The sequence below is a fragment of the Poecilia latipinna genome, unplaced genomic scaffold, assembly GCF_001443285.1.
Source record: "Poecilia latipinna isolate Pla-1442-1.1 unplaced genomic scaffold, P_latipinna-1.0 Scaffold988, whole genome shotgun sequence".
Taxonomy (NCBI): domain Eukaryota; kingdom Metazoa; phylum Chordata; class Actinopteri; order Cyprinodontiformes; family Poeciliidae; genus Poecilia; species Poecilia latipinna.
Window position 1 is genome coordinate 284030 of NW_015113604.1, and position 14850 is coordinate 298879.

Genomic DNA, 14850 nt, shown 5'->3' on the forward strand with positions numbered 1-14850 from the left:
GCCAGTATAAAAACACCCCCAAGCCCCGTTGAACTTACCCATAAAAGAGGAGTACCGCTTTCCCCTTAAAAAAAAAAAAAAAAAAAAAAAAAACATTTTCTCAATTCTCTGCTCACAGATTTTTTCCAGCTCCATACAGTATTTCCAGCAGGATGATTGCTCAGACATCCATGTCTCCGTTCATGTCTCCAGTTTCAACGTATCAGGTTCGGGCCTTTCCCTTCCGTTAATAATGCTTGCAGTTCTTGATCAACATTTTTATGACAGAAGCTATTTTGGCAACTTCAGTGTGAGACATTGAACAATGTGACCTCATATCCTTCCATATTGTTTACAGTGACATGTAATTACATCACATATTCATTTATCTACCGTTGCGATGTGTTTACTGGGTGTGTAATTTTCCAGGTGCAAAATCCCTCCTGGATGTCCCATCAACCCTACATCATGCAGCACCCCGTAAGAGCAACACGCCTCCATGCATCCTACATGTCAGTTTTCTCTGTTCTTTACCATTCTCCCGATCACTCTCCTGAAGCGTCTCCCTCTGTGGATGTAGCAGAACAGAAACGTTTCTCTGTAAACAGACGTGGAAGATTATGCGCAAGGTGAAGCTAAAAGACTAAACCGTCTGTGCAGGAATGTGAAAACAACTTCCTTTGGAGAGTCTTGATAAATAAGTGCGTTTAATGACAGATGCTTAATATTTTACAACAGATGGCTCTAAATTGAGAGAAGAGCCTTTTTTTTCCAGGTTTGGTAATTAGCCAGCAGATGAGAAAACACTGTCTAAGGCATCAGGCCAGCCAAGATGCTCACAGATAGCTCTGTCAACTGCAGGCATGGGAGTACCCAGATTCCATTTTCGTGTATTCATTCCTACAAAACTCAGATGTGACGTGCATTTAAAACAATAGATGAGAGGATTTTTCATGACAGGTTAGTCATTATAGTCGAGGCTTGTCTTTTTAGATGTAGATTAAACTTGTCCTTTTGTGGCATTTTGTGAATTTGTACACCTCCCTCTCCCATCTTCCGTTATCGCAGGGTGCAGTGATATCGCCATCTATAGACCCATCCGTGTCACTGCAGCCTACTTCAATGATGGCCCCGCTCACTCAGCAGATGGGTCACCTGTCTATGGGCGGTTCAGGAACGGTGAGAGATGGGTTCGAATACCTTGGGAGCCCCCTTTCACTAAATATGCTTGGAACAAATGTTTCTTTTGTGAACCCTCACTGTATTTAAAACTCTAACTTTATAAGATATTTTAGCTTAAACGTGATTTCATGATCTTCCGGTCCTTTAAATAAAGTGCATTTAGTAAACACACTAAATAAAGTGAACTGAAAGAAACTGAAAATAAACCTTGGTAAAACTTGCAGACATTTGAGGTGCCTAGAAATAGGGCCCAAAACAATTAGTTTTCTTCAAATATGAATGTATATTCTCATCAATATTACTTGGTCTTCAATAACATTCTGCCTGTGATTAGAGGCTGTTCCATATATGTGCAGTCCATTTAAACCAAGAATATATTCTGCGTGTTTATCTGCTTCTCTTTTCTTGCAGTTCATGGCCGCCAACACAGCTATGCAAGGAGCATATATCCCGCAGTACGCGCACATGCAGACTGCAGCTGCCCCTGCTGAGGTGAGTTAATGCAATTTTCTTATTTAAGACAAAAAGTCTAGGCTTAGATTGATATCATGCTCTCTTCCAGGAAAATGGTGTCCAGGCTCAAGTGGACTCATCTGGCAGTCACTCCCCTTATTCCTACCAGCAGACCAAGTAGTGGTCTGCTGGTGTTTGGACAACAACAAAAACTATCTATAAATCCAGTGGACACTAAGGAACTTTAACTGTTTTTCACATGTTTCGTTAAATAAGAGTTTGTTTGTTTTTTTCTTGATATGGTTTCAGTTTCTCTGAGATCAACAAATGATTCATATTCTATTAAAAAAAAGAGTTTTATTTTCATACAAAAAGTTTTTTTTTTTTGTTTTTTTTTTGTTGTTTTTTTTACAGCAGTTTCTCACAATATGCACGAGAATCTTGTGACCACTTGTGCAAAGTCAAAGGTTGTAAATATGTATCTTGTTGGGATTTTTTTTTCTTTTTTCGATTTTTCTCTATTTTTCTGGCAGACATTTTGAAAATGTTTTGTGCTTGCTGTGTGAGTATTGCTAAACTGAAGTGTTCAGTGTTTTCTTCTCTTTGAAATAACTTCTCATTAAATTTTCCTACATCGCTTTGACACAGCTACCAAGAGTAAAACGGAGCTGTAGATGTGGAGAGATGAACAGCACAAAACATTTTAATTATGACAAAATAATAAAGTGCTCTTCCCACTTAAGCCCAAATGGGGAAGTAGAAAAAAAAATGTTCAGACAAATGGCTTGAATCAACTGACTACATTTAATTATATTATTGAAATTAATATTTATTTTTTTAGCTTAAGGCCTTACATTTGTATGGATGTCAACTTTCTCCTGAACCATCACATTTTCCCACTTTTTTAGAATCATTGTATTTTAGGGTAATTTAAATTCAAGTTGTCAGGGTAAAAAAATTAACAGAACGAATCTACTTTGCTTTTTTTTAGTTTAGTTTAGTTTAGATTAGATTTATAGATATTAATTGTTAATTTGTTAGTATATATTATTTTTATTTGATTGAAAACAACTAAGGAAAAGACAGATGTAGGATTGTGGAAAAAAAAAACAATCAGCCTTATGAAAAACCACTAACCATCAGTTTTATCTGGGTATTAAATTAGATTTAAAAGGCCTCACTCTCTGTTAGGAAACAAACTTGGCACTTTTAAGTTTAGTTTTCTTTAATCAAAGATTGTAACGTTTGTCTCTCTAACCAGGATTTAAGGGCTTCAACAAAATAGAGTGCAGTTTGAACTCTGTGCCTTTTTTCCACATTTAGTTGTCATGTGTTAGATGTTAGACCTTTATGAACATGAGTTAGTGTGCCAGTAAGTGCCACACAGAGCTTTCATTGCAGAAATAACTAGAAAATGTTTCATTATAAGCAAAAAGAAACAGCTACAATTAAAATAAACACAACATTGTGCTTTAAGACAGAATGGTTGGATTTAAAGACAAAAGCTGAACAGTGGATTTAAGCGAGTGTCCTGCTTAAAGTTTCCTCCTCTAAGTCTGTGATTTGAGCTGGTCACCTGCCGGACCAGTTATCTACCTCAGAGTTTGTTTTCTCCTCTGTAGTCGGTCGGGTTAGCAGGTCCAGCCCGTCCTTCCAGACCAAACGCCACACTCAGGAGCTGGCCGCAGCTTTTTACTTTTTCCTCCGTTATTTTTGTATAATGCAAAGTTATAGTCAAAAAAGGGGGAAACTGCATCAACAGATAGAGTCCAAGGGTCGATTTGGGACAGTCCACCATTCTTGCTGCTCCTGGCAAAAGTGTGTAATATCTCCTTTAAATAAATTGCTCCTTTCTTTTTGCAGTGATATTTTCTGACCCTGATTATTAAAAAAAACATTTTTAAACAACATCGCCACTGCCAGAATTATTGACTTCCCTCAGTGTGACTGAGAACTGTTAATAAGTTTGTGATGAGTGTTTCTCTCAGGCAGACTATTTTTTTGCAACTTCTATCAGCCATTCATCACAATGGGAAAGACAAACCAATTAAAGTATGGTGAATTTCTCTTATTGTTTATAAATAACTGGAAATTATTAATAAAATGCGGTTACATTCCGACATTTACAGCCAGACGAATAATGAAGTTTAAAATCTGGAATTAGGGGGGAAAAAAACAGTAAGGCTGCAGTTCCGCCTTACTGTTTGGGAACTGCAGCAGAGTAACATCTTGGGATCATCAAGAGTTCAATGCAACAATTTTTTTTCAAGGCTTTTGTTGGCATCTTTATTTTGGCCGTGTGTATTTGTGAAGGACATTAGAAATCCTTTGAGACCTACAGAAACAACAAAGCATTGTTGTTTAAAAAAAAAAAACTTGTCTTTTTTTTTTTTAATATAAAGGAGTATTTTCCCCTGTAATTTGCTGGGATTTAAAACAAATGTCAAGGGCCAACTATGGTTATACTTGAGATTTCTATGTAATGCCTAAGACTGAGGAATAATGCTGTCTTAGTGAGGTTTATGCTGCTAGTGGTGTCTGAATCAAGTGCCATAGTCTGGGTCAAAAGCTAAAGAGGTGTTTAAGAGGACAAAAAAAAGCTCATATTAGTAACCACCATATTGAACATTCATTAAGTTATATGAAATTGTTCTAACTTATGAAGAGTTTTGTACAGACAGATTGAGGAAATATGAGATTTTCACAGAGCTGTTTAAAGGTTGCTTTTTTTATTTGTGCCTCTATTACCAAAGGTAACATGTATGTACAGTTTAATGAATTTCTTTGTTTTTGTTTTACTAAGTTTGTTCTTGGCAACAAGTTCTTTTTTCTTCCTTCCGATGGTTGCCCATTGTTTCTTCTGTTTAAATGTTTTTGAACTTTTTTCAATAAAAAAAAACAAATTTGCTTTTAATTTTTGTCTGATTTTAGTCTCTTATAGCACTGATAAGCTACATAAATTTTTGTGAATGTGCATGAATCAGTTAATACCATGAATCATTACATACCATGCATTAATTTGAGAGGAGAGGAATGTGGAAAAAATTCAAAATATAGTATATATATCTCTTTATTTATTTATTTATTTTGCTTAAGATATTAAGTTTGTGATCTTTATGAGCCAAACTTAAAATGCAGAGCTCTAGTCTTAAATAATAGTTAAAAATATATAAGGTATAAAAATGTTTTTATTAATATTTCAAATATGTTAAGTTAAAAATAAAAAAATTAAGGAAAAAAAGAAACCTGTTACCATTTCTGTTAGTCTAACACCGTCACATCCTCAATTTTTTTTCCAAATAAGAAAAAAAATGTTTTTAATCCACCTGGCACATTATGTTATTCAGACATTATCACTAATTCCAAGAGAATTACTTAGAAGATGTTTTGCAGGTGGCTAAAAATGTATCAGTGGTGAGGGCCTTTTTGTATAAAAGGAATAGAATAGAATCTGCCTTTTAAAATTAGTCTTCAGATATTAATCAGAAGCTGAACTCAGCTTTGTCTTGATAAGAAAAAAGAAATTCAACAAACCCATTCTTTGAGCACAATCTAAACCAGCTTGCATGTTGAAATTGAATAAAAATGTTTATGATCCCCTTTTGCTTTCAACCCAGAAGGTGAGGACCTGGTAAGTACTTTATCAACACTGTCACATTTGATTGGTGACAACATGCATGGCCTGGACGGGGTGGGATTGGGTATCAGGAGGGTACGGCATTGGTGGGTGCACGGAGGCACTAATTGCTTGGACGTACCCGACTGTGAGCAGGCCTCTCCACGGCAGATGGGTCCCTCCACAGTAGCCCGCAGAGTGTTGTGCCACCCTACGGGAAGCCACAAGCTCCAGACGAGGAGCAAAACTCACGCTCCAGCTGTCTGTGTTTGTGCCACATGCGCCGACAAGCAGTGAAGTTGAAACCTTTTTTTTCCCCCCACTTAATAGCAAGCTTCCGTGCCTCCATTATACACTCAATATGAAGGCAGCAGACATACCTTATAAAGTCTAAGTTACCTCTAAGGCCCTTCATTTACCCAGCACTGTAACAGTACCATCCGATAAATTAGATTTAAATGGGCACAATAACGCCACATGAATAATCTGACTTTATTTTGGACAATGATTAATTCTGTAATTCAGGTCTCTGGATGGGGTATGAATATTTTTTATGAGGAGATAGACAACAGCAAGTAGCAGATTATGCATGGCTAAAACGTGACAAGATGCAATAAAGTTTTTGACTGTATATGAACAAGGCCTTTGTGTTTATTTTAGCTTTTATTCGAACGTAATTATGCTGTGGTAGATTGTAAACAACTTTCGAGATGCAGGCTATTAAACAATAACTCCCTAATGCAAATCATTTTCAGCCTGAATTTAGAAAACACACTTTTAAAGTGGTTAACTTATGTTGATCGCTGTGCCTGCAGCGCCATCTACAGATTGAACTGTGCAAAATCGCTGTGTATCTGCACAAATCTTATTCTGGAACGTTGTTGATTTTTTTTTTTTTTTATAACAATAATTAAATTTTTTCACAATTTTTGCACATATATTTTACTTAGTTACTTAGCCTAAATGTTAGAAATCAGAAAATGCTTCTTCAAGTTCTGTTTACACGTTCGACACTAAATATTGCACATCAGCACAGATTAAACATTTTTGGAAATGTGCCGTGGAAATAAATGCGTGTGGTGTATTGTGAGGCGCTGAGGCCGTTTTCGCGGACCGCCTGTGCCGCGTGGAGGTGGGTCGTGGGTGGGATTTCAGCTCACGTTGTTGACGACGCGAGAGCAACAGTCGGGGAAAACTCGGGAGGTGCTGCTGCTGGTGCAGGGCTTGTGGAGCTGTCATGGAGCCACGGAAGAAAAGTGAGCGTCGTCCCCAGTCGCTGTTTCTCAGCTGCTTGGCTTTCGCTCTGTGTGTTCGCTTGAGGACGGTTTCAGCTGGAGGTGAGAGGGTAAAATCGCAGTAAACGCCACTGTTGCTGAAAGACGCTGTTTCCTTCCGAATATTCAAACCGACACTAGGCCTGTTTTTTTTTTAAAGGGTGTTAAACTTTGTTGCGTTCTGGAGGGGGGTTTCAGTAGATAGGACGCTTTAATCCTACCGACTGAAACAAATATGTAAATATACTGTTCGCTCTCCAACTTTCCTGAATGTTGACATTGTTGTTTTCCCTAAACGTGACCCCGCACGTATTCAGGACGCAGAGTGTTGTCTATGTCGTGTTGCGAAACGCGCTGGAGCTACACTAAACTAATCTGAACCATTTCTTTAAAAGTATATCTTCGAAGACGAAGTCAAAACTGTGATACGATAACCGTTTTTATAGTTATGGCACAAGGACTGGAAAGGGGAACAATAGTCACAAACTGAAACTGACGACTCAAGTTGGCAGCTTCCTATAAATATGCTTGTGGAAAAATGTTAGGGTGTTTTTCTATCTCTTTAATTCAAATAAGTGAAAAAGAAAGATACCACCCATAACTATTGTGAACTTTGATTAATTCTTCTGGTTAATATTGAATAATTGACGGAGGCAGGTGTAGAGTTTAACTTAAAAGGTTATGTAAGCTATGAACTGCTACAGGCCTGATTTGTAGAGCTCATATTGCAAATGTTCATGGGGTTTCAAGGAACCTCCAATTTTCTTTTCATTGTTCTAAGGACTTTTTTATATATATTGGCAAAATAGTATCATTTAAAAAATGCAGTGATAAAGGAGTGTTGCATCTTTTGGATTTTGTTTAGTTCTGATTTTTGTGGCTGTTGTCTTGACCAGGTCTACACTTTTATAGATTCTGATCCTAAAAAGGACTTCTTGGATAAATAATAATAATAATTAATAATAGTAATAATAATGGAAAAGGCGTGAATGTGACTCATCTATACTAGATGTCTTCCACAAAAAAAATATTTTTAGTCTAACACTACAATCAGGGCACTTTTAAGGAAACTAGTGTTGTATAGGGTGTCCTTCTCTCTGCAACTTCCTTTTTACATACAGGAACCAGGCCAAGGGCTGAAAAGTTGCAAAACAGTTGTGAGATCTCCTGATATCCTGCATTTCTGCATTCCTGGTATTTGTATAATTTTTCTCAGTCATCACAGCAACTCTTGCAGCAGTTTCAAGGTTATTCAAGCATTAAATGTCTGCAGCCTGTTTGAAGCTTTAACAGTGCTGGAGTGATGTGTAGATATATTTCCAAACACTTGTGCCATTTATTTATTTACTTATTTTGCACATGGTTGCTTGTTGCCTGGCATTTTGACATGTCCTTTCATGTGTTTCAATAAAACTTTAGCACATATTTCAGACCTGAGAAATGTGGATTATTTTACCTATTTAAGGCCCTTCACTTAGATTTGTTGTGTAAAAAGCAGTGTTGGTTTCATATAGTTGCATGCATAACTAGCACGCATCCAAACTTTCGGTGCTGAATCCTGTGGATTGCTCCATCGTATTGTTTAAGGCCGCAAACATCACCTTCATCTTGATAATTCTCCTGACCTCTCTCGTCTCTGCTTTGTAAAAATCGCCCTAAATAAATAACTGAACAACTAAAGTTCTTTTCTCTCCCTTTGTCCCCAAAGTCCACAGTGCACACAGTCGCACAGAAACACGTCTAACCATTTCTGATGGCCAGTTTATTATTTGTCATACAACATGAAGTTAGCTAATATACCAGTAAAAAACACGGTATTCACTCAATGACTTCTAGGGTTCACAGTTTGTATGACGTTTATAGTTAAACACACCTACATGCTATTTCTTGCAACAATGGAGCTGTGTGATGTGGAAAACCTTTCTCCTTCTGTTGTCCAAAATAAATTTATGTGGATGTCTGTTTACTTTTGTTTCAGGGTCCAGCTTTGTAATCTTAAGCTGCAATGCCATGTTCTGTACATGGCCGTACAGAACATGACGGAGAGTATTTTATTTTCTGGTGACCTTTTAGAAAAGTTATGCAAAAGTTTGTTGGGTTATTTTGTTTTTTGACACAGTTTTGCTGTCACATATTTTAATAATTAACAAGTTGAACTCTGTTGCGCCTGAGAAGCAAGTCCTGGGATTTTTCCAGTTTTCTGTTCATTGCCAGTCTGACTTCATGGTGAACTTGCAGTAATGTCCACCCATGAGAAGATTGGCAGCTGTCTAGAAGGTTTGACACTTCCACCTACAACCTTTCGCAGACTGATGGGCAGCCACAGTTGCTTTTTTGAGTTTACTGCAGATGTCTTTACTCTTGAGCATTGCGTTAGCATCCACCTACATGCTTTAGACCAGTGAACCACCAAAATTTCCGCCTCTGTAGAGGCGCTCACCCCCTAGGTGATAACTATTTCATCAAGTGCATTGGCAGCTCACTGAGTTAACTACTGTGTCTTACAAAAGTAGTTTGTATTCAAAGTTTATGTGATAGACTTAAGCTACATGATATAAGAACACAAAGCTGCTGAATGTTACAGTGATTACACTGGTTGATTAACTTACATCTACCTGACTCTCTTTTTTTTTAGGGAAAAATATGATGGGCATACCACTTGAATTATGATATCCTACTAAGTATTGCATTCAAACATTAATATTGCAGTGACTATTGCAATTTGAAATATTTGTCAGCTGTATGAGGAGAAAGTAGTGCATAGAATGTATTTGAGTGTTGACACATTTATGCAGTTAGTTGTAGATTTGGAATTTGACTAGGCCATTCTAAAAATAATTATACCTTGATCTAACCATTCCTTTGTAGCCCTGGATGTGTGTTTCTTGTCTTTTCTCTGATAATAGCTGAATCTCTTCACTCTTGTGTCAAATATGTTTTGTTCTTGTTTTTTTTTTTTTTTTTACATATTACATCCTTAACCCTAAATTACACAAGAGCTATTTACATTTGAACAAATTTGCATTTGAACAAATTTGGCAATACAAAATAATTTCTAACTTATATATAGTCAATAAAAAAAACCTTTATTGGTATTACATCAATCAAACTCTTCTTGTACTTTCAAGACAGAACTTTAAGTCAATCCAAAGTTTTCATATTACTTCCAGTCAGATGAAATGTGAGTGGTGTGAAACATCTATGGCTTAACTGTAGCTCCCTGAATCTGCTCATAAACCCTTTTCTATCCTTGCTGAAAAAAACAACAAAAAAAACATGATGCTGCTATTACCATGTTTCACCATGAGGATGACTTTGTTCTTGCTTCCCCAGTTTGTTTGAACTCTTAAGACTTGGTATTCAAGTGGAAAACCCATTTCAAATTTAATCAACTGAAGCAATAGTTTTTTTTTTTGTTTGTTTTTGTTTTTCAGAATGCCCAGCTGATGGACGCACTTGGGTTCCCTTTGGAGACAGATGTTACCATTTTGTCCATGGAGAAGAAGACCAAATTAAAAGCTACACATTTGAAGCAGCACGTTCTCACTGCACAGGATTTGGTAATTCTGATAATATCAATTATTTCACTGTTTATCACCAAGAAAATGTGATATATTCTATTAATGTCTGTGATTGTGATGCCACCATTTTTTTTTTTTTTGTAGGCCTTTTGACGATCCACAGGGCCGAAGAAAATGATTTTGTCATGAGTTATAGTCCTGAAGTGTGGAAAGGTGGCAGTGTCAACATTTGGCTGGGAATGAAGTATGACACAGATGGTATGGATCATGTAAAGACGCTGGTTGGTGTAGGGGGTTTTATGTTATTCAAAAGTAGCCAAGCCAAGACTTGTTTAGAGTTTATCTTTGGTGTTGGACAATATTTGATCCAACAGAACTGCTTTGTTAAAAAAAAATAATAATAAAAAATACCAGGAAATCCTTGTTTTTGCTTTTAAGATATTCCGAGACACGCAGCAGGCGACGCATTACAACCAGGCCTACCGAAATGCATTTTCTCCCATTTCCAAATGAAACTTTTAGAAAATAACACACACAAAAAACAACTCCCAAAAATGACAGAAACGACAAGTGCTGACTGTTGTATCTTTTCAGATGATACCATGAAGTGGTCAAACAACAGGTCTGTAACCTTCACCAACTGGGAGTACAGCCCTTTTTCTCCCGACATCCCACAGGGGGATATCTGTGTGGCTCTGCACAGTGTCTCAGGAAGGTGGGAAAACGTGAGCTGCCAGGATGACGTGGAGAACGGAGTGGTCTGTGAAACACCTCAGAGTGAGTCGATTTTCTGTGAAACTAAAATAAAATAAAATATTTTACATCTGTGAATGTTTCTGCCTTTGTCCTGAAGATGTTTTTACAGTTACTGAACAGTATTTGTTCCCCATTTTGTCACAAAGTGGATTTTTCTACATAAACCCTTTTATAATTGTGAAGGGAAAGAAATTGTAAAAGTCTTTCACATTTTCTATTATATCAAGAAAACATGTTAATTGTTGTGTTGGTAAATGATTGTTGGTAAAAAAAAAAATCAGTTTGCAACAAGCCATGTAGGTCACATAAGCAAATATGTGAAAGCTGATGTAGGCAAAAAAGTTAGTCTGGTCTCAACCAAACTCTATATCACAAAGATAACATTTTATTTCAATTTCTTTCTTTACTGTTTCAATTTCTTTATGCAAAAAAGTTTTTTTTTTATTTATTTATTTATTTTTTTTTACAATTTTTATTTTTTAGAAAAAATTGTGCTACCTTGTTGTGGTCTATCACCTGAAGTCCAAATGAAGTAGATAAAGCTTAACTGATTGCAACAGGAAAAAGATCAAAGGGTGAACATACTTTTACAAATTACTGTAATTATACACACTCAGCATGTGAGCTTTGAAGCTGTAGTATGTATTGTTTCATTGTCTGACCTCACTTTCTTTCTTTTTCTTTTTTTTTTTTTGTGATGTTTCAGAAGCGGAGAAGCCCAGACCCAGTAAGTAAACCTTTGAACCTTGTGTTGTTTCTCTGTGTATTCCTCTGTGATCTTTGCCTTCTAAGCTGAGACCTTTCCTGCATTGTTTCTTCTCCCGCTCAGAACCCAGTGCGACCGTCTCGGCTCTGGTCATTCTCAGTGTGGTGGCCATTGTGGGAGTCTCTGCTGTGATTTGGTTTCTGTACCAGAAGCACAGCTTCGGTTCAACTATGATCACAGCATTCGAGTACCACCCCCCATTCCGAGTCCTGGATTCGGACCAGTCTTGCCTGGTGGAGGCTGAGGAAACTGACACTGTTCCTTGAGAGAGCGTTTTCCCTTTAATCCAGAAGTACTGGGTGTGTGCTTTATGCAACGATATGTCCACTCTAAAATCAGGTTAAGTAATTTGGATTAACATGTCACTGACTTGGACCCAGAACAATGTGTTCTCATTGGAAGAATACTGGTGCCAACCTACTAACCTCCTCACTCAGGCATACAGAATTATCTGCTTTTTTTTAATGATCAGCACTAATTTTAGTCATATTCTTTAAATTGGTTCGTGTTAACCTCAGATCTTCGAATCAGATGTTTCTAAACAACAAAATGCTTAGGTTTTTTTGGGATTACAATTTCTCTGTCAGTTATAAGCTTACTTTTATATCTTCCCAGAATTAACATTTCTACAAAAGGAACAACATTTTATGAACTCTTCATGTCTGTTTTTTTTCCTGTTAATCTATTTTTAGAAGGCTTTGCACATCAGTACATTCAAAATCTCTACAACACAAAACTAAAGGAAGTCAACAAGGGTCATTTTCGCCACCAAAACAGATATATTGATATACTAATATCAAATAAAAGTGCAGTTGCCGTAGGTAAACTGCCTTTATGTCCTCCCTCACAGCCACTGGCTCTGCTGTGTCAGAGCATCCGGGTTACCTGTTGCACATTTACATACTGTTTTTTTTTTTTTTGTTTGTTTTTGTTTTGTCTTTTAGAACGAGTCAAATCTTGTCCATTTATTTTGAAAACTTACAGATATGCTGGTTTAAATAGTTCAAAATCTGTTAACGTGTGTTGAACATATTAAGCTTAAAATAAATCAGTGTAGTTTTCTTTCAGCCACTTGTCACAAACTCTAAATGATGGATATAACTACCAAAATCACAGCAGGAACAAAGCTGAACCATGAGCTGATGCCAGGTTTTTTTATGCATGCATACGAGGTGAATGTTGGTGCAACTAAAAGGCAAATTTTTTTAATAGTCCTGTACCAGAATCGCCAGAGCTGCTTCCCTGCTTTGTGTTAATTACATACAAATACATTTGATCCTTAAATTATTTTTTTTTCTATCAGTTCCCTGTTTTTATTTGGTTTGAAAGCTAAGCCATTCTGAGTTTTAAAAAAAATCTGACATTTTCAGTGTTTATGAATCTAATTAATTCAAGCATGTTCTGTGTTTTTTTTTTATTTACAGTGTCGGGAGATCTAATGGTGGATGAGAGCCTTTTATTACTATGCTTGATTTTTGATCATGGCTGGTGTTTGGGCTTCACAAGCATTTCTCATTTCCTTCACAAATCGAGGGAACCTTTCAGACTTTAAATCTGTTGTGGATTTTCATGGAAATTATTTACATCTACTTGAGTGCCATTTTTTTGTTAGTTGTTATGGCATGCTTTTTTGTGTGTGTGGCTTTTCTCTTTTTTTTTTCTACAAGTGAGTCATGTTTTTTCTCACATGTGAAATGCAATCTTATCATTGGAAATTGTAAATATCTGACCTGTGAATGAATAAAGACAATCACTATTTGCCTGTATACATTTCTGGATTTCAAATTCTGTTAAGTTTGTCATTCATTATTCAGGATTTTTTCTTTGTTTACATTTCATAAGATTGAATTCTACTTTGCACAGTCTCTAAAGCAGGATCCCAGACTTTTCCTTAAGAGATACAATCAGGCAACTTTCAGATGCATCCCTGCTCCAACGCACACATTTATCAATCAGCAAAATTGTCATTTGTCTTAAAAAACTAACATCTAGATCTCAAAAACAATTAAACCCTACATATCAAAGAAAGATGGGAAAGAGAGGGCAATTTAACAATAACAGAGGATGAATGGGCAATAATGTGGAGATACCAGTGGACATATAATAAATCTCTACAATGGCAGAATTTGGATGGAAAAATCTGGTAAGATTATTTTATCACACCTGCTCAGAAATGCCACTATGATGGAAATTCTCCTACATGTTATAGAAAATGTAGAAATCAAAACGCAAACCATTATCATGTCTCCTGGGACTGCCTAATTATAAAAGATTACTGGAAAGAGATAAATAGTGCCTTACAAGATATTTTCAAGCAGAACATTCCTTTGGAGATCAAGCTTATGTATGTTGGCATAATTCCTCAAGAAGCTTCAAAAAGAAACACATATCTGATGACTATTTTATTAAAAGCAAGTAAGAAAAACATTACAAGAAAATGGTTATCGCAAGACAAACCAACTTTAGACGACTGGATCGACATAACATTTAACATATATAAAATGGAAAAAAATAATAGCCTCTCAATCACAAGACAGAACAATTCTGTCAGTGCTGGCGGAGTTGGGTAAGACTGTAAAACTTAAAAGATCTTATGTCATTTTTAGAGACCAAACTTGATGAAATCTCCTCGATAATCTACTCTCCTCATAATTATTTAATACTATGTTTTTCGCTGGGGTATTCTTATTTTTGGTGGTTTGCTTTTTACATTTATAACTTAATTTTTTCTTTTCTTTTTTTCTTCTTTACACTCTCTTTTACTCCTTGCATTATAATCTTTCTCAGGGAAGTAAAGTTGCATTTTTGTTTTGACTGTCATAATGTAATGATCTACTTGTCCACCTTATTTTAAATATTGAAGTTAGCTTTGTGACGTAGAGGCCTAAGGTCATGTAAATGATACTTCCTCGAGAATCAATATAGATAAAGTTTAAAAAAAACAACAACTAAGATCTCAGGACTATGGAGGAAAATTAGATTGTTTTGTGTGTGGTGAGGCATATCCTGATGACATGCGCTCTGGACCCTTTGAATAAACTCCACACATTAATGGTGGTATGACAGAAAATATATATTTTTAGCTTTATTCCCAAACAACTGACTGGAATGTAGATTGTGAAATTATTACGGAGACTTTGTGACTCAAATATGCTGTGGAACTAAGTTTCACTGCCACAGCAGTGAACTTACCGATTTTACCACTCTGCTCACTCGCCCAGCCTGCTGCTAACGATAAACGTCATTGGCACTGTAAGTGCAACTTGTCAAATCAATTACTCTCACTTTTAAAATGATAATGTC

The 14850-nt window shown here is 36.3% G+C and overlaps 2 protein-coding genes across 2 annotated transcripts in view; both read left to right on the forward strand.

Moving 5' to 3' along the window:
- Positions 1 to 3790, forward strand: part of rbms1b (RNA binding motif, single stranded interacting protein 1b) — a 29047-nt gene extending 25257 nt beyond the window's left edge. Inside the window, exons 9-13 of the mRNA XM_015050362.1 lie at positions 119 to 206; positions 409 to 459; positions 1048 to 1158; positions 1573 to 1653; positions 1724 to 3790. Coding sequence (XP_014905848.1) covers positions 119 to 206; positions 409 to 459; positions 1048 to 1158; positions 1573 to 1653; positions 1724 to 1795 — 403 coding nt within the window. The 3' untranslated portion in view covers positions 1796 to 3790. The remainder of the gene's footprint in view (positions 1 to 118; positions 207 to 408; positions 460 to 1047; positions 1159 to 1572; positions 1654 to 1723) is intronic.
- A 2586-nt stretch (positions 3791 to 6376) lies between these two features.
- Positions 6377 to 13313, forward strand: cd302 (CD302 molecule). Its single transcript, XM_015050366.1, has 6 exons — positions 6377 to 6567; positions 9939 to 10064; positions 10170 to 10283; positions 10620 to 10802; positions 11488 to 11508; positions 11611 to 13313. The coding sequence occupies exons 1-6, from the start codon at positions 6468 to 6470 to the stop codon at positions 11811 to 11813; spliced, it is 747 nt and encodes a 248-aa protein (XP_014905852.1). The 5' UTR covers positions 6377 to 6467; the 3' UTR covers positions 11814 to 13313.
- Positions 13314 to 14850: the final 1537 nt, after the last annotated feature.

Bases quoted from the DNA above. Each gene is read 5' to 3' on its own strand.
- cd302 (XM_015050366.1), top strand. From the start codon at position 6,468: ATGGAGCCACGGAAGAAAAGTGAGCGTCGTCCCCAGTCGCTGTTTCTC. The intron at 10,803-11,487 runs GTGAGTCGATTT...GTGATGTTTCAG, and splicing joins GGTCTGTGAAACACCTCAGA to AAGCGGAGAAGCCCAGACCC. The intron at 11,509-11,610 runs GTAAGTAAACCT...TCTCCCGCTCAG, and splicing joins AGCGGAGAAGCCCAGACCCA to AACCCAGTGCGACCGTCTCG.